This window comes from Artemia sp. Qi Xiang Cuo, chromosome 6, assembly GCF_049724085.1.
Source record: "Artemia sp. Qi Xiang Cuo chromosome 6, ASM4972408v1, whole genome shotgun sequence".
Classification (NCBI taxonomy): domain Eukaryota; kingdom Metazoa; phylum Arthropoda; class Branchiopoda; order Anostraca; family Artemiidae; genus Artemia; species Artemia sp. Qi Xiang Cuo.
The window spans coordinates 27,826,381-27,846,881 of NC_142799.1; the positions used below are offsets into that span (position 1 = coordinate 27,826,381).

A 20,501-nucleotide genomic window follows, 5' to 3' on the forward strand; every position below is an offset into this window, starting at 1 on the left:
TTGACTTAGATACCACAAATTTCAATGTATTTTAAGCCGTGGGTTTTATTTGTTTTTTCTATGCGTTAATTTTTTTGTGAATAAGAATGTGTGGCGCTTCTGTCTGCATGTCTTTATAACAGTATTAATTATTCAATGATATTTCCTTTTGTTATTTGGTGTTAATTGTTACGGCTCTGTCTTAAAGTCTGGAGAGCTTTTGTCCTCTTATTCATTTTGTTTAGGTTTACAATGACTTGAAGGTAGTTCATTTTAAGGTTACTTTTATACTACTTTATGACTCTAATATGTTTCAAAATTGAGGGCTCGGTCAAGTTCACCTGTTGTGTGTATGTTTAATTTATATTTTACCCCTTAGGTACGCGTTTTTACTATACTAGCGCTTGTTTGTGGTTCTTTGTCAGAGGCTAAGTCCCCCTGAAATTTTTTTTTTTTGAAATAAAGAATGAAAGTGTACTCACATTGAAAATTGACGAATCCATTGTTTTCAAAGTTAATAATATGTAGTGTACTATAACCAATGTGTTAAAACATAAAGAAAATTGGATTGTAGTGTATTGACATTTTATAGGGTTTTTGCTTGAGTACATTATACGTTGCCAAGTTTAAAAAAAAACCTGCTAATCAAGTTACCGTATATGCAGTAACCGCCGCTCTCTCTCTCTGTTTGACCCCAAAAAATGGGTGTTACCTTAGAAACCCGTCTGGTAAGGCAAGTACCGCTCGTAGTAATAGGTGACTGACCCGTGGTAAGGCATGTATCCGTGAAACTGCACTGGATATTCATGTGTTCGTGAAATCAGCACCTCTCTTACTAGCCCCCAAAAAATGGGAGTTACCTCAGAAACCCGTCTGGTAAGGCATGTACCGTTCGTAATAATAGGTGACTGCCCCTGGTAAGCCATGTATCCGTGAAACTGCACTGGATATTCATGTGTTCGTGAATGTAGTCGTCAAAGTACTAGATAGGTTACTACTCGCACTTTTTATGGTCTGGGAGCACTGTTTAGTTTAGCACGCCCTCAATATTGCCTGTAATTCTCCACTTGATATGCTTAGTGGTTACTGAGATGTTGCAACAATAATTTAGTTCTTTTACCTTAAATTACCTTAAAAGTCTTAGTTCAATCAATCCCTTAACAATCCCTGAGAATTTCATCTTATATTGCCCAGCCGTTCCTCATATTTTGCAGATATATCCTTTTGACAGCCTGATAGAAGTAGTATCTTCTGATTTAGTTTAACATCCTCTTCAGCACTCCCTGTAAGCTTCAGCGTAATACCCCTTGCCGTTTCTAAGATATTGCAGATAAGTCCTTATGAAAAACTGGACGCACATAGTATCTTTTGAATTAGCTAATATAATCCTTATCGTTACCTGAGAGCCTCAACTTGATATTTTTATATGTTCCTTATATATGGCAACAGCTCTCCTTTTCCATTACGATACATATTTTTAAGCAATTGCTAATTTGTAGTTTATAGCTCTTGCTCCTAGGCCTGTGGGGATCCTATTTTCTGCAGAGATATACTTATTAAACCTTTCGGTTATCTCTAACGAGGCAGCTGTTACAAAATTTTAATCGGATGCGTTTCCATGGGGAGAATTCTCAGTAGGAAGGGAATTGTCTGGGCGCGAACTTTCAAGGGTAATTTTGCACTAAGGGGATTTGACAGTATTTCTATACTAAGTTCTTTTTTTTTGCCCTTACTTTCTATTTTCCAACTCAATATTGCAAGTGGAGATTTTTTTTCCAGATGTGGAATTTTTGTGGATGGGGTGATTTTCAGCGAGGATGGAATCATCCGGAAGGAACTTTGTGGGTGGGTGGGTGTATTTTTACCCGGCAGGAACTTTCCACGGAGGAGTTTCCCGTTAGAGAGGAAATTTCACGGAGGGAAGCTAGATTTACCGGCATTATTTGAAAAACGATCAGATATTAAATAAATAAAAAAAGTTCTTTTCAACTGTAAGTAAGGAGCAGCCTTAAAACTTAAAACGAACCGAAATTATTCGGTATTAAGGGGCTGTTCCCCTTTTTAATACTTTGCGTCTAAAGTCTGACTGTTTATCCCAATTTTTTAGAACGACCCCTGAAACACAACGGTCATTAAATTATAATTAATTAGAATTAATTTAATTAGATATTTTTAAAAGTGTCGGAAACTTTAGTTTGAAGAGCAATGTATAAAGGAGGGGGTAGCCGCTTGATGTACGGAGTAGTTTCTGTTCGTTTTGAGTTTTAACGTTGCTCTTTGCTTACGTTTGAAAAAACTTTTTTTATTTAATATAACACCGAAGAGATGACCACTCCATCCAGATTAAAAAAAAGCACTTATCACTAATCACAATTAATAAGCCAATTTTAATAAGTCAAATGAAAGAGTAAAGATGTGTCCATAACAAAGATATGGTTTAATGGAAACAATGTAGAAAGTGCGTAAATCTAAGTGCGTGGTTGAACGAAATCCGCAAAGAAAATTTCTTAAGTCTTGCTAAAATTTTTCTGAATAAAAACTTTAGGTAACTATAAAAAATACCAACAGTGAATTCTCCTGTTGTAACTAGCTAAATATATTTTGCATTGCAGATTGTGCTGTTTCACCGAAAAAGCGCTTATATTTAACTGTTTCACCGATAGCAAAAATAATCAGTAATTCACCAATCAACCGTCAGCTGGAACTAAACTGGTTGAATTTCGAAAACTTAGATGGTGATTGGATCGGACTTTTCGATTATGACCCAAAAAATGTCTCCAACCTTAATCCGCTTGTGAGAGTTGATGCTAATGACTTCCCAGGATACTACAGAACAATTGTAGAGTTCCCTATCTACTCACTTAGGAATAAGAGTGAGGAGTGTATCGGATATTGGATTGGGTACATTAGAAAGAAAAAGAAGATTTTGAATAAAAATTGTATTCGACCGAAGAAGCAATGGATGTTTGATTCAAGGTTTGTTGGAACCAATATTTATATTTAGCAAGGAAAGTTGGTACTGGATTTATTAAATTTTTTCCCATAAAAAAAAACAACAAAACAACCCAGGCTTTGAAAGTTCCTACACCTCATTGCTATAAATTTGCCTAAGTGACAGGGGCTACAGCTAAGGTGGGAGGGTAGAGGGGTGATTATCCCGGTAGATTTTAGATGTTCTCAGAGTACTATTTAGAATAGATGAACTCAGAGTCCAACCAGAAATTTGGTCATATTGGGGATAAAACCGTTGCAATCCTTTCTTGGAGGGAAAAGTTCTTAAAATTTACTTGCATATTGTTTTCAACTTATTTTTTGTGAACATAGTTACAGATCTTAGAGAGGCGTTGTATTTTGCAAATTTGAATCTATTCCCATGTTAATACCGGTCTTGGATTTTAACTTTTAACACTCATTCTTATTATTTTTAATTTATGATCTATGCTTAATTTTATTATCTTATCCGGAGCTCCCTAACCTGTAAGGGGGCAGTCGCTCCCTTGGCTCCCATTGTTTAAATTCAATTTAATTTTTTATATTGCAGCACTAATCTAATTATCCTTGAAAAACACCTCATAACCTGTATCCACAATCTTGATGGTTAAGGGGGAGGCCTGAAATATCAAAACGATTGTTTGTGTCAGAATTTTATTTTTGTTATGGGAGATTTTGGACAAACCTTGTTCTTAAGGGATATCCCCCAGACCTGCTCCTTCTGAGCTGATAAGCAGATTAATACAATATTTTATGATATGCTCAAAATATATCTATAATATTTAGGTACCTGTATCCCCCCTGCACTCACATAGAATGAATGACCTAAATATATTCCAACAAACGACGGGATGGGTAGTAACGATAAGCGTCAATTTGACTATAGAAACTACGTCCGACGAAAAATACGTCTGGCAAGAAATATGTCCAACGACCCTGCAATTCTAACGTCAGTTTTTTCCCAGCATCTGCTATTTTCAACTCTATATCTGCTGTTTTAAACAGTACTTGTACTTGTAGCAGGACTCAAGCATTTCCGCTCTCCCTGGCGTCCAGAAGCTTCGTCATTGTAGTAAGCTAGTAAGCAGTATGTGGTAATGAATTGTAAAAAAAGGAGTGACTCCGCTCAATAGTAATCGAAGCTAAGAATCTTAATGAAAATCACACCATCAAATTCTTCATATTAGAGAATCCTATTGTAAAGATTTCAAGCTCCCATCTTCAAAAATGTGGAATTTTGTGGTTTTTGCCAGAAGAAAGATCACGGATCCGCGTGACGGATTTTCCGCAATTATTTGAAAAGCGATCAGAAATCTAAAAAAATGAGTTTTTTCAACTGAAAGTTAGGAGACATTAAAGCTTAAAACGAACAAAAAATTATTACCTAGATTAGGGGGGTTGCCCTTTCCTCAATACCTCCTTTTTAGGCTAAAGTTTGACTGTTTGTCCCACTTATTTATGAAAGAGATGTGAAACATATGAACCGTTTAATATGAACAATAAGAAGTTTTTTGAAAGTACTAAAAAACGTTAGTGTAAAGAGGAAGGTATTAAGGTATAAGTGAGGTGAAAAGTGAGTCATTAATTCTTTAAAATCGACTCCTGAAGCACAAGAGTCGTTTAATTAGAATAATAAGAAGCTTTTTTAAAAGTAATAAAAACCTTTGGCGTGAAGAGCGGGGTATTGAGGAGAGGCCTCCTCGTATACGTGATAATTTCTGTTTGTTCTAAGTTCTAATGTTCTTCCTTACTTTCAGTTGAATTTTTTTTGTTATTTAATTGAGAACAAAGGGTCGGTATAAATCCTATAAGTAGTCACCTATATGGATTAAGTATTTGTTCCGTTGAAATCCTATTGGGATATTAAAAGATGTATAAGAAATATTCAATGACTTTTTTTCCTTAATTATATACTAATGAATCTCCAATAGGGGTGGTCGCCAAAAATTAATTCCATATCAGTTTACATTATTTTATGTTATTACAAGTAATCTGTTATTTATTATATACACAATTTATTATAATAGGTTATAATAGTAAGTACTAACTAATTAAGAAATGCAATTGCCTGCTATTTATATTGACTACTACTGCTACCACTACTAACAACTCCCTGCAGCCTCCCACCTTATTCGGTGAGTAAAATTCTTCTGAGTCAACACTATCTTCTCCAGTCAGTTCTGCAGAGGTATATAGTACAATCGCTGATACCTTTTACTTCTTAGTCGTAAAATGAGCAGCTAGCATTAAAACTTTTATTAGGAAATCTTTCCTCTCATCAATTTTTTTTTTTTTTAATGGACGCTTATAATAAAAAAAAGTCAGATGGACTTCAAGACGTTTTAGCCTGGACACCATATATGATTTACTACTACTACTAACAACAACTCACCGCAGCACCAAGCCGCCTGAGGCCAACACAGCTACGCACGCTCCTCCTCCATCCCAATCTATTCAAAGCCTGGATTTTATTACATTTAACACATTTTTATAAGATGTATTAAACAGTTTTTATAGTTTGCATAATCAAATTATAGGGTCCTATGGGTGGTAATACCAGTCCATTTATTGCGGACTTGTTTTTAAGCCAACTAGAATACAATTACATGTTTAATAAACATCACCCAAATAATATTAAATATTCTCTTTCAAGTAATAGAATATGTTGGTTATAAACTGTGATGAATTTATTGAGATTTCAAAAGAAAAATAAATAAAAAAAAATATATATATATCTATTTGAGTTCATTCTGGAACCTTGTCATGGTGCAGTTCAAGAAGACCATTTTTTAGATTTAAATAAGCTATTAATATTTCTGATAATAATAAATTAATTTTTAAAGTATATAATAAAGTGAATGGTTTCAATTTTGAAGTAATTATTTTCCCGTTCCCAGAAAGTAATATACACTCAAACATCAAATACTGATTCTTTTACTCGCAATTCCTTAGATATGCAAGAATTTGCAATAATTTTACGGATTTTAACAATAGATGTCAAATTTTAAGCCACAAACTGATCTCGAGAGGTTTTTTCCGTAAATAAAATAGCTTGACAATTCCAAAATTTTAGTTTTCAATAAAATGAGCTTTTAAGTGAAAATGCAAAAAGCTAAATGACAGGCTATTAAAGGATTTTTTTTTGTAATTTCTCTTGATTTTTTTTAATGGTGGTTGTTTTATGGGATCCTGGCCAGTTTAGTAGGATGTTAAATTATAATGGTTCCCAGATTCCAATAAAGCAGTTTATTTTATAACCCATCATGGGTTTTCTGGGGCACAGGACTATCAAAGAACGTTTTTTGAGCTCATTTGATAGTTGGTTAACACCAAAGTATAATCACCTACGGAACAAGTACTGACAAAAGCTATCCCTTCCACACAAAAAAAGTGACCCTTTGTCTGCATCTCCGGAAACGATTCAATACCTATGCGAACCTGGCAACTAAATACCGTAGTTAGGCAATTCAATACAACTTAGGAGAATAGATTGGCTTATTGGCTCGGAGCGATTAAGTAGTACAGCATTTTGCGTCTAGAGGCGCTGAGGTACACGGGGTCACTTTTGTAGAGTTCTGTCAATACTTGTTCCGTTGGTGATTATACTTTGGCTAACACGGATAGATTTAATCTCATTTTGTATGTTTTTTATAATTTTATTAATATGCAGCTACTTCATATGCTTCACTTATCACAGGGAAATCATAAAGATCTTGCGATGCCTAGGTCAGGAATTGAAAGTGCAAAACCCATATAGGCAAGCGTGTATTCCTCTAAGGAACCCTGATGGAAGGTGATCACTTGGGACTACCTCATTAGATTTGAGGTGTTTTTACTTTTTAGTTTATGGTGACTTAAATTTACTATTGACGATGTTGCATGTCTATGGATCCTTCTGGTTGATTGTGTTTGCCTGTACTGTTTATCCTAGGTGAGTAGGGTCAAGACCTCGTTCAGGTGCTTATGTGTCTAACTACTAAAGTAGAAAACTACTAAAGTAGTTTCCACTGAATAATTATATTTAACATATTGTTACAATTAAAAGTGTAATATATGCCATACATCTTTGACTAAAGAGCTAGAAAGTTCTTCGTATTAATACCATCTAAGAGGATTATCTCACTGATGTCTAAGAGTATTTACTTGATCAAAGTCAAATTTCCTAAATATTCTGGACTTTGCCAAAATACAGACATAAGGGTTATTAACCCTGGGAACGTAAAATGACGATGTTGAGACAGGCCTCTAGGGTATGCATGCTGTTTAATTTAATCAAAACTCGCGAATGTACTTCCTCCACTGTAGCTGTATATAACCCAGTCAATAACGAGAGTAAACTATCAGTTCAAAAATTGCTTATTGGTTTAGCTCTCTCCTTGCTACAAGAAAAATCTTTTTGTAAAATCAAAGATTTGATTGCCATTCTTATCAGCACAAAATTTGGAGAGATGGAGGGGTATATTGAGCGTCTTCATAGAATTTCTCAGAAAGAGGAGGGAGATAAGTGTTACTAGGAACCTTTTTATAGACAGTTCTAAAAGTGGTTAAAACAATTTTTTACTTCAATTTAACAGCATTTGTGTTAGAGCTGTCATTCTTAAGGAATTGGGACACAGATCTGAACTTTAGCATTAAAGCGGGGAATTCAGGAAGGGAAAATCTCCCTTTGATGCGGATCAACTTCTCTTTGTCTTCAGTTTCATTGTCGATTCTTAATTTAATTCGGAAAGTTATTTTTTTATTTTTACTTACAAAGCCTTTGATCTCCATTTGATTTATCCCTTTTGCAACTTTTTACGGCTACTCAATATTCTTTCATCAATGCAAGTATATCGATAAAGAGAAAGTTACACTAAAAAAGGATATTTTTCGCAGAAAAATAAAAATTTAGTTTTTTTCTCGGAAACAAAACACAAAGTTGTATATTTTATGAAGAAAAATTTTATCATTACTTCTAGATTCTCAAACATATTAAATATGATAGTTTTATCAAGCTAGCAGGAGTAGCTGAAAAAAAAATAAGAAAGGAATAATGCCCGGCCTATAGTAACAAATTCATTTCAGGTCTAGCATAGGAGAATTTTCGCTGCACAGTGTATTCCTGCCAGGAGTCCATAACGGAGGGAGTTACTTCCCCTACTCTTCAAGTTCAGACACAGTTATAACTCGATACTCTGTGTGCCAAGATGAAGACATTTATAACCAATTGTCTTATGGTATTCGTTATTTGGATCTGAGAGTTGGATACCACGGTGACTTGCCTGAGAAGTTCTGGGTAAATCATGATGTGTACCGTTTTCACCCACTTTCAGCAGTTGTTAATGATTTGTTAGCTTTCGTGAAAGGTAGCTACCTTGTTATTACATTTAACTTTTTAGTTATAGGCTTAAAGACATAATTTTATAACTTTCTCTTACTAGGTTGCTAGCTACCGCTGCAACCCAGATAGGCATTAGTAGTCCTTGTGACAATACCAGGGATATGCAGAGACTATATTAGCTACACTGGCTAAGCGTGACAAGATGAGAAAAAGATACCCGTGCAGAAGAAAAACGAGAATATTTTCAACCACTGAAAATGAAAAAAAAACAATGAAAATATTTTGGCCGAGAATTCCGCTCAACCGTCCTCAGTGCACAAATAGAAAACATTTTTTTTCCAACAGATAGAAAAGAAACGTAGAAAACAATCATTAAAATAAAAGAAGACCCCCTCGATGCAAGAATTAATCACACAATTTTTCATTAACTTAACTTAATGAATCACATTTAACATGTCCAATAGAATATTTTACTATTATTCTGACTGACTGCATTCAGCAATTTTATGCAAAGAGTTTGCTTCGCATCTCTTTAATTCACATTTACCGATTTTTCTACTTTCCCTACATTACTCTTATTTTATACGATCTATTACTCAAATACTTTTTGAGCGATCATTTTTACTAATATTTCTAGCCATGTTCCTAACTTTATTCCTTATGACACCATCTGCTGCTTCACAAACTATTCTCCTAAAATAATTCGATCTATTTTCGACATTGTCAAATTTTAGGCTCTCTAGCTCAATATTAAACTGTTCCTGGAAACTTTCTCTTAAATTCTCATACTGGAGTCTATCAATGTCAAAAGTTTCCCAGAAGCTAGTTACCCTTCGCAAATTTCAGCTTTAGATTAACCGAGAAAGACACAGAGAGAAAAAATTCGAGAAAAAACAAAACAATAGGTCTAGGCCATAAGAAAGAAAAGAAAAATGAAAATCACGACTGCTGTATCGCCCGTATATTTCTAGGCGTCTTAAGCTATCAAAACATCCAAATATTCGTCCTTATCACCATTTTTTCTTTTCTTCTACTAGCCGTATACCCGTTGTTTTGCTTTTTCTTGAGATTTTTCTCTATTTATCTTGTCATGGTAGGCCATTTCGGCTTTAGATCTTTTATTGATTAATTCTGGACACTACTAGGTGACGACCTTTATTACATCCATAACGGCACTCCTATATACCCTAATATCTTGCTTCGATCCTGGCAGCTTCCTACACCAAATTTACTTAGGCTAGGATACTATTTGTCACTATTTCTACCAGCCTGGTCATTAAAATTGTATAAATAAAATCCTCTGATGAAGATAGGCTGGGTGTAAAAGAATGGAGCTGTCACGGTGTTGTAAGATGGTTTGGGGTCTCCACTCCGTCTTAAGTTCCTTTCTCTATCGCTATCCCCGACAGAGAATTCGTGGTTGCATGACCGCATAGTGGCATCAAGATGGATCTTTCACGAGTTTTCATAACCAACACTGTGCCTTCTAACAGCGCTGCAGAGTGATCTTGAGAAGTGCAACCTCTCAAGGAAAGTATAGCCTAGTAAACGACATAGAATTTGCACTAGATTCAGATTAATGGACAATTCTTCTCGGTTTGGTTTATGTTGGTGGGCTTTTTTTTAGGCTGAAAAACCTCTTCCTGGTTAAGTTATCTCTTATGGGTAGCCTTCTTGTTGTAGCATAATCTTTGTTGGCATGAATATTGAATGATTCAGAAGCAATAGTCTTGAGATTTTTTATGCAGGATTTTGACTCTTGCTGATAGAAGAACATCACCATGTGTGGATATCCATGTTGTGACCTTCGCTCAAGTTGAAGCCTTCATTCAACTGGATGTCCCAGGAACTTCTTGCTGTCCGGTTCCAAGCCGGTTTAACCACTTCATGTATACTTGAGAAGATGTGTTAGTACCCGTCCTGTACTGGTTCTGGGACCATTGCTTTTCCTCAGGCCGTAGTAATTTAAATATTTTAAAGAATATGACAATTGCAACTTGGAATGTTATGACGTTAAAAAACAACTATCGTATTGACCTTTTAAACGAATAAATCAGACTTTTCTAATCGGACTTATTAGGAACTCATATCTCAGGATATGAAATTCATATCCCAGGAGTAGGAAACATGACATTAGGTAGAAATTATTAGTAGTAAGACCATAATATATTCTGAACTAGATCGTATAAAGCGACCTGAGCACGATATATTCCGACCAAAATGATATACGATACAGAGCATACAGCCGGAGGGACTAAACCATGTGAATTGACACTGATTACACTTAAGAATTATAAAAATAAGATACTTTTTGCTACCTGTATTTATGTAGGATAATGACCCAAATTATGGTCTTGTCTTAGTATAGTATAGCATTCAAATGGTCTGAAGGGTGTTAACTCAGGACATGAAAAGCGATTAGGATTAACATAACTTCACTTCTTGGCAGTGGTTGCTATAATACACAACTACCAAGAGAGGAGTGCAGATAATATAAAATATTGTTTAGTATTGGATTATGCATGAAGTTGAAACTAATAAAGTCGCAGGTACCAAAAAAAGAATTCTAATATAGAAATCCAGAACAATCCTTAAAAATCCAGTACACCCTTAGAAATCAAGCAGTGATGGGGTTATAAATCCAAATGACAATCATTTTGAAAAGTATTTGCTTGGTGTTGGGGTATACAAAAAGTTGTAAAGTAATCTTGGGAGTGAAAAGATTAGTACTTCAACTTGTAAAACAGGTTTAGGGGGAATATTACGAAAAGAAGTTGTTCTGAAATAATGTTATAAAGCCGTTTGAAAAGTATTGCTTGGTGTTGGGGTATGCAAAAAGTCGTAAAGTAATGTTAGGAGTGAAAAAGATGAGTACTTTAACCTGTAAAACAGGCTTAGGAGGAATATTAAGAAAAGAACTCGTTCTGAAATAGTATAATATAGCTTTTTGAAACGTATTTGCTTGGTGTTGGGGTATACAAAAAGTTGTAAAGTAATACTGGGAGTGAAAAAAAGATGAGCACTTCCACTTGTAAAATGGGTGTAGGAGGAATATCAGGAAAAGAACTTGTTCTGAAATGATACAATAAAGCCTTTAGAAAATTATTTCTTGGTGTTGGGGTATGAAAAAAGTCGTAAAATAATGTTAGGAGTGAAAAAAAGATGAGTACTTCAACTTTTACAAAAGGTTTAGGAGGAATATTAAGAAAAGACCTTGTTCTGAAATAATATAATAAAGCATTTGGAAAGTATTGCTTGGTGTTGGGATATACAAAAAGTCTTAAAATAATGTTGAGAGTGAAAAAAGATGAGTACTTCAACTTGTAAAATAGGTTTAGGAGGAAAAATAAGATAAGAAGCTGCCCTTAAATTGTATTATAAGGCCTATTGAAAAGTGTTGCTTGGTGTGGGAGTGTGTAAAAAGTCGTCAAGTGAAATTAGCATTGGAAAAGGTGAGTACTTCAACTTGTAAAATGGGCTTATCGTTGATTTCGATAATGAAATGACTTTATTTGAAAATTAAATATTATTAATAAAACCTGATATATTTTAAATATGGGTGTCATTGTTTCCGAAAACTAAAATCCAGCTCTATCAAGAAAAATCAAATATTATTAATATAATCAAATGTATTTCAAACGTGGATATGTCATGACGGGCGTTTGCTTGCCTGTGGAGATTTTTGAGAAAAAATTCAGCTCATCTCTCTCAGATTTTGGTAAAAGTTCTGATAAAGCATCTCATTTTCTATTATATCCACTATGAGCCTGCTAGTAGTATCTTTATCTCTAAAAATCCTTTTCTTATATCTCTGACCTTTTTAATAGATATTCTAAACGTTTGACGTCCTAGCATACCCTAAAAATAATGAACACTTAACAAAGTAATACATAAGATATTTGTAATGAAATAATGACATTTAGAATATTAATATAAAAATATGCTAAATACATAATTATACATTATTAGTATCGTTAAACAACTTTGGACATTTTCAATCTGTTCCATAAAATAATTCATCATGTTCTATCTTGATACTAAAGTTATTCTCTTCTCTTAGTTCATAACCAGTGGAATAATCATTAATCCATTTTGAGTCATACAAAATTGAGGTGTCACCTACTGGTTCAATATGCACATCGTCTTTGGTATTATTTGGTTCATTGACTATATGGTCAATAGTAGTAATAACGTTCACTTGCGCTTCACTTTCCATCAATTCATCTTTATATTTATTGCTGATAATGTCTGCCAATGTCCTTTTTTTTCCCTGCGATTTCATTGTCTATTGTCACATTATTTTTACACAGATAACAGTTTTGGCACATAGACAAGATATGATTAATGACATTAGTGCAGGAGTATGCCTGTCTTCTTCTTGTCTTCTTTAAAATGCTACTACCAGAAAGATGACGATAGGATGTATCAACAATCATCAACAAGTAATGTTACTCTCATATATCCACCATTTACACGATTGAAATTCTTGGGTACTCCAAAGAAATCTAACTCCTCGCTGTCATGACAACGCACGCATACATTTCCAATAGTGCTACCAACTTGTACTTTTTTCATAGTTCAGGTATTTCTCCTCGTCAGCATTCAACGTGACGATGATTTTATCATGTGCACATACTTTCGGCGAATAATTCATCTTCACTTTTTAAACAAAAGTATGATGCTGATATCAACCGTTCCACTGCATAAAAATTACTGATTTAATACATGCAGTAGAGTAGGTAGTGTCGATAACCGACCATAGAGTACTAGTGGGAAAGCCGCACCATGTTAATGGGCAAGCATAGAGTACTATTGGTAGAGCCGTAAGCATATTTCATTTCATTTTAAGATACCTAAAAAAAAAGCTGAATAATTTCAGTTCCAAAAAAAATTCAGTCCAAAAAAAGCGCTACTACAAACATTATTTTTCTAATAGTAAAGGTCATGACTAACATATCTATATCACTCTTATTTTGAGTTTGGGAAACATAAAATGTAAATTTCCTATGCTTTAATTATGTTTCATGTCATTCGAAGACATGTAGAAAAAAAAGTTGAAAAATATATCATGTTAGAAAAATAGTAAAAAAAGTACAAAAAAACTTCAAAAAAAGTATAAAAAACATGGAGGCGGCCAAAAAGTTGGGTGGAGAGGGGGGGGGGGGTCTTCTGTGTCTCAAGCGGGCAAAAAAAAGTATTATAAAAAAAGAGAGGGGGGCAAAAAAGTTGGGGGGAGGGGGGGGGGCTTGGGGTTCACTCGTTTTAAGATTTATTTATTCATTTACATTAATATATATTGTATGTTTGTTCGCATTGAGGGCTTGAGACTGTCTGTGCAGGATTTCGACTCTTGTTGATAGAAGAGCATCGCCAAGTGCTGAAAACCGTGTTGTGACCAAGATGGGCCCAGGATTGCACAGAGCCTCTATTCATGGAGGTCCCAGGGACTTCTTGCTGTCCGGTTCTAAGCCGGCTTAAGCACTTCGGTGTAGACTTGAGAAGATATGTGATCCCCGTCCTGCATTGGTATCCGGAATCATTGCTTTTCCTGAGGCGAAAATAATTTCAATAATATAAAGAACATGAAAATTGGAACTTGAAATGTTACGACATTAAAAAATGACTATCGTATCGACATTTGGACTGACGAATTCAGACGATTCGAACTGGATTTATTAGGAATTTCAAAAACTCAGATCCCAGGGGTCGGGAGCATGAAATTAGGTGATATAGAATTTGTTTACTCAGGCAGGAAGGACGGGGTATATAGACAGGGAGTAGGGCTCATGATGAATAAGGAAACTGCTAAATCTTGTTTAGGCTGGGAAGGTATTAATAATTGAATACTAATTGCTCGTTTTATGACTAAAAAGTTCAGGGTATCAGTTATAGTAGTATACGCTCCTGTAGAACAGACTGAGAGAGATACTAGTCACTCAGATGAATTTTACTTACAGTTACAGAAGCAATTAGACAGGTTTCAAGGTCGAAATTTTATGTTTTACTAGGATATTTTAACGCCCTGGTCGGCAGAAATAGTGATAGATGGTATCCTAGCCTAGGTAAATTTGGCATAGGAAAAGAAAACAGTAATGGATACAGACTTTTGCAATTTTGTAGGTATAACAATCTAGTTATAACCAATACGGTGTTTCGTCATAAAATGGCTCATAAATTAAAATGGTATTCAAGTGATGGTAAGACAGCAAACCTTATTGATTATGTTATAGTAAACCGAAGACTTGCAGGATCAATACAAGATACTAGGGTACATAGGAGTGCTGTTATTGGTGTTAAAAGTAAAGATCACCATCTAGTAGTGTCAAGGGTTAATTTAAAGCTGAAATATTGGAAGGGTAACTACCTCCCGGGAAGTTATAATGTTGGTAGACTCCAAATGAGAATTTGAGAGAAACTTTCCAGGAACAGTTGAATACTAAACTTGAGAGTTTAAAATTTGATAATGTGGAAGATGGTTGGAATAATTTTAGAAAAATAATTTGTGAAGTTGCTGAAGGTGTATTAGGGAAGAAAGCTAGAACTGCAGCTAAGAATACTAGTGAAAAAGCTTTATGTTTAATAGAAAGGAGAAAGGACTTGTACAAGAATTATCTGAGTGATAGATCGTATGAAAACAAAAGAATTTTAAAGAAAGTGGAGAAAGTATTAAAATATAAACTAACAAGGTGTAAAGTGGAGGCCATGGATAAAATTGCCGAGCATCTGGAAGATGCCGCTGGACGGCATAATAGTAAAATATTGTACTGGCACGTTAATAAATTGAGAGGGAGTAGTCAATCCGGACTTGGCCCAGTTAAAGATAGGAATGGGGTCGCAATTAGCGATAAGGAAAAAACTAAAGAGAGATGGGCCGAACATTTTGAGAATTTTCTTAACCGAGATACAGTTGCAGGAAAAAATATAGAGGAAAATTACTTAGTAATATGATACTTTTTAGACTGAGAGATGCCGTAGACAAAGTTTTAAGAGAAGAACAGTGCCGTTTTAGAAAAGCTAGAGGATGTGTCGACCAAATTTTCACTCTTGGGTTAATAATTGAGAAGTGCCTGAGTTTTCAAACACCTTTGTCTCTTAATTTTAGAGATTATGAGCAAGCGTTCAATTACTTTGATAGGAGAGCTTTATTAAAAGTTTTATCCTTGTATGGTGTACCAAAAAAATAAATTAAAGTGATTAGTGCTATGTGCGAGAATAACATTGCCGTGGTAAGGGTAGGAACTAAGATTAGGAGCTGCCTTTGCAATAAATCAGGAGTTAGGCAGGGTTGTGTTCTATCCCCTTTTGTATGGATTATTTTGACGGACTTTGTTTTAAGGACCACAGGAAAGGCAATGGGAGACCACGGAATCAAATTGAGAGGAAAAAGTCTCCTGGACTTGGATTATGCTGATGATTTAAGCAACCTAGAAGAAAGTGTGAGAAAAATGAATGAAGTTTTAGAGGTTTTGCGAGTTCAGGGAGCTAGAATTTGTTTGAAAATTAATGTTAGGAAGACTAAGTCACTAAGGCTAGGAATAAGTGAAGATGAAAAGGTGATGTTGGGTAATGAAAAGATTGATCAGGTGGGCAGCTTCACTTACCTTGGTAGTATTATTAGTAAAAATGGTGGGAGCAGTGAAGATGTTAAATATAGAATACCCAAGGCTCAGGGTGTTTTTTCACAGTTAAAAAAAGTCTGGAAGAATAGGAAGATAAGTCTACAAACCAAGATTAGAATATTAGAAGTTACAGTGATGACAGTGGTCAAATATAGTTCTGAAGCATGGACACTCCGAAAAGCGGATGAAGATTTGCTAAATTTTTTCCAGAGAAATTGCTTAAGGATTGTTCTGGGTACTCGGCTGACTGACCGTATTTCAAACAATAGGCTATACGAAAAATGCGGTTCAATACCGCTCTCTAGGTCTATAATGATAGAAAGGTTGAGGTGGTTAGGGCACGTTGTGCGGATTAAGGATGACAGATTGCCGAAGATTGTTCTTTTCGGCCAACCGTCTAGGGCAAAACGGAAAGCAGGTCGTCCCCTTCTGGGGTGGGAGGACGTCATAAGGAAAAATTTAAAGGAAATGGGAACTTCGTGAGCGGGTTTAAAAAGGGAGGCTTTGAATAGATTGGGGTGGAGGAGGAGCGTGCGTAGCTATGTTGGCCTCAGGCGGCTTGGTGGTGCGGTGAGTTGTTAGTAGCCGTAGTAGTATTACTCACTTTAAGATCTATTTATTCATTTATATTCTTACTTGTTGTATGTTTTTTGCTATGATTGTTTATTTAATTTCTGTACGTTTTGGTTTTCATTTATTCTTTAATAGTAATTTCTGTTCGTTTTGAGTTTGAATTTTAACAGGTATTTGTATCTCCTGAGCTTAAGTTTAAAATGGCCTTTACTTTTCTTTGAAAAACTTATTTTTTGGAAAGTTTTTTTTTAATTACTTTTTGTTCGTTTTTGATTGCAAAAAGTTTCAAGTTTTTATGGCATGGGGGGGGGGGGTACTTACTGTCCAATTATTCTTGACTTCAAAAAACAAATCTAGAACTTTCAATTTAAATCGAATGAGGCTTTTTTCAAAGTCTTTACGATTACCTCTTTGATAAAAACCTTGTATATGAACAATAGACAGCTTGCATAACTTGTGGACAGCAATCGACAACAATAAATGGATTAAAAAAATAGCTCCAATAAATAGTTACTAAGTCTAAGATTTAGTAACAGAAAACATTAATTAAAAAATAAAATAAAATAGCTTTATAAAAGAGGTAACCATTAACAAGCAGTATGTAGAGATATCCTCCCATTTGCTCAACAAATGGGAGGAGGGGGGTCGGGTTTAGTGCAAAGGGGTGGGCGGACGGGACTGGCTGCGCAAAACCTTCTAGCTGGCGATCCTGTTTTCACTGATCTTATTGCACAACTAAAAAAACAATAAAACATCGAAACCTTATTGCCTTTATGGCAATGGGGAAATCCTTTTATATGGAAGCAAAATCTACAAACAGAAAAAAATTCTTTTAGCATCTATAACGAATTAAATAATTGTTGCAGTACATAAACCTATCCTCCAATTTCCGCTGCAAATGGGAGGAGGGGGTCGGATTTAATGCTAAGGGGTGGGCGGACGGGGCTGGTTGTAGCCTACACACAATTCTCGTTGGTGGCCCTGTTTTCACTAATCTTAGAGCAAAACTAAAAAATAATATAACATCGAAACATTATTGCCTTTATGACCTTTAGTTTTCTAATGTCTAAAACTTAATAACATAAGAAAATTAATCTAAAAAACTAAAATAACTTTACACAAGAGATAACCATTAACAAGCAATATATAAAGCTATCCTCCCATTTGCGCTGCAACTGCAAGGATATTAGGGGGTTGGACGGACCTATCCTCCCATTTGCACTCCAATCACTTTTGGCTATTAAAAATGACACTATCCCTTTGAATTTCCAATCGAATGAGCCTTTTTTGAAGTTTTTATGACAACGCCTTCTATAAAACATTATATGCCCCCAGGGCATAACTTAAAACCCTTGCCCTGAGGGTTGTGGGGGATTGTCCTCCTCAAAACATGTTGTCTATCTTAAAATAAACTACGCTTAACAAAAGGTCTATCTCAAAATTTTGATTGGCTGTGTTGGGGGGAATGAGGGGCGTAGGGGGGGGAGGGGTTTCCTCCTCAAAAACATATTTTATATCTGGAAATCAACTACGCTGAACAAAATGGCTATCTGAAAATTTTGATTGGATGTGTTTGGGGAAATGATGGGTGTGGGGGGGGGAGGGTGCTAGTTACAATCCATTCACTTTTGACTATTAAAAAGGGCACTAGCCCTTTAATTTCCAATCGAATAAGCCTGTTTTGAAGTTTCTACGATAACGCCTTCTATAAAAACCTTGTATGCCCCCAGGGCATAATTTAAAATCCTTGCCCTGAGGGTTGTGGGGGAGGATCTTCCTCAAAAATATATTTTCTATCAGGAAATCAACTACGCTGAACAAAATGGCTATCTTAAAATTTTATTTGATGTGTTTGGGGGAATGATGGGCCTGGGGGGGGGCTAGTTGCGCTCCAATCATTTTCGACTATTAAAAAGGGCACTAGCCCTTTAATTTCCAATCAAATGAGTCTGTTTTGAAGTTTCTACGACAACGCCTTCTATAAAACCATATCTTAAAACCCTTGCCCCGAAGGTTCTGGGGGAGTGTCCTCCTCAAAAACGTATTTTCTATCTGGAAATCAACAACGCTGAACAACATGGCTCTCTGAGAATTTTGATTGGATGTGTTTAGGTAAATGCTGGGCGTGGGGGGGGGGGGGCTAGTTGCACTCCAATCACTTTCGACTATTAAAAAGGGCACTAGCCCTTTAATTTCCAAACAAATTAGCCTGTTTTGAAGTTTCTACGACAACGCCTTCTATAAAATCCTTATATGCCACCAGGGCATAACTTAAAACCCTTGCCCTGAGGGTTGTAAGGGAGTGTCCTCCTCAAAAATATATTTTGTATCTGGAAATCAACTACGCTGAACAAAATGACTGTCTGAAAATTTTGATGGGATGTGTTTGGGGAAATGATGGGCGTGGGAGGGGGGAGGGGGCTAGTTACACTCCAATCACTTTTGACTATTAAAAAGGGCACTAGCCCTTTAATTTCCAATCGAATGAGCATGTTTTGAATTTTCTACGACAACGCCTTCTATAAAAACCTTATATGCCCCCAGGGCATAACTTAAAACCCTTGCCCTGAGGGTTGTGGGGGAGTATCTTCCTCAAAAATATATTTTCTATCAGGAAATCGACTACGCTGAACAAAATGGCTATCTTAAAATTTTTTTTTGATGTGTTTGGGGGAATGATGGGCGTGGGGGGGGGGGGGGGGCTATTTGCCCTCCAATCAATTTCGACTATTAAAAAGGGCACGAGCCCTTTAATTTCCAATCAAATGAGTCTGTTTTGAAGTTTCTATGACAACGCTTTCTATAAAAACCTTATATGCCCCCAGGGCATAACTTAAAACCCTTGCTCTGAGGGTTGTGGGGGAGTTTCCTCCTCAAAAAAATATTTTCTATCTATAAATCAACTACGCTGAACAAAATGGCTATCTGAAAATTTTGATTGGATGTGTTTGGGGAAATGATGGGTGTGGGGAAGGGGAGGGTGCTATTTACACTCCAATCACTTTCGACTATTAAAAAGGGCACTAGCCCTTTAATTTCCAATCGAATGAGCGTGTTTTGAAGTTTCTACAACAACGCCTTCTAGAAAAGCCTTATATGCCCCCAGGGCATAACTTAAAATCCTTGCCCTGAGGGTTGTGGGGGAGGATCTTCCTCAAAAATATATTCCCTATCAGGAAATCAACTACGCTGAACAAAATGGCTATCTTAAAATTTGTATTTGATGTGTTTGGGGGAATGATGGGCGGGGGGGGGAGGCTAGTTGCCCTCCAATCCTTTTCGACTATTAAAAAGGGCACTAGCCCTTTAATTTCCAATCAAATGAGCCTGTTTTGAAGTTTCTACGACAGCGCCTTCTATAAAAACCTTATATGCCCCCAGGGCATAACTTAAAACCCTTGACCTGAGGGGTGTGGGGGAGTATCCTCCTCAAAAAAAAATTTCTACCAAGAAATCAACTACGCTGAACAAAATGGCTATCTGAAAATTTTGATTGGATGTGTTTGGGGAAATGAAGGGTGTGGGGGGGGGGGGGAGGGTGCTATTTACACTCCAATCACTTTCGACTATTAAAAAGGGCACTAGTTCTTTAATTTCCAATTGAATGAGCGTGTTTTGAAGTTTCTACGAAAACGCCTTCTATAAAAACCTTATATGCCCCCAGGGCATAACTTAAAATCCTTGCCCTGAGGGTTGTGGGGGAGGATCTGCAAATGAGCCTGTTTTATAGTTTCTACGACAACGCCTTCTATAAAAACCTTATATGCCCCCAGGGCATAACTTAAAACCTTTGACCTGAGGGTTTTGGGGGAGTGTCCTCCTCAAAAATTTATTTTCTATCTGGAAATCAACTACGCTGAACAAAATGGCTATCTGAAAATTTTGATTGGATGAGTTTGGGGAAATGATATGCGGGGGGGGGGGCTAGATACACTCCAATCACTTTCGACTATTAAAAAGGGCACTAGCTCTTTAATTTCCAATCGAATGAGCCTGTTTTGAAGTTTCTACGACAACAC

The 20,501-nt window shown here is 35.9% G+C and overlaps 1 protein-coding gene across 1 annotated transcript in view; it reads left to right on the forward strand.

The window, feature by feature from the left end:
• The window catches only part of LOC148951069 (PI-PLC X domain-containing protein 1-like), a 155,439-nt gene that overhangs the window by 50,204 nt on the left and 84,734 nt on the right, over nucleotides 1-20,501 (forward strand). Inside the window, exons 3-4 of the mRNA XM_089090120.1 lie at nucleotides 2,592-2,955; nucleotides 8,035-8,315. Of these exons, the coding sequence (XP_088946246.1) occupies nucleotides 2,592-2,955; nucleotides 8,035-8,315 (645 nt within the window). The remainder of the gene's footprint in view (nucleotides 1-2,591; nucleotides 2,956-8,034; nucleotides 8,316-20,501) is intronic.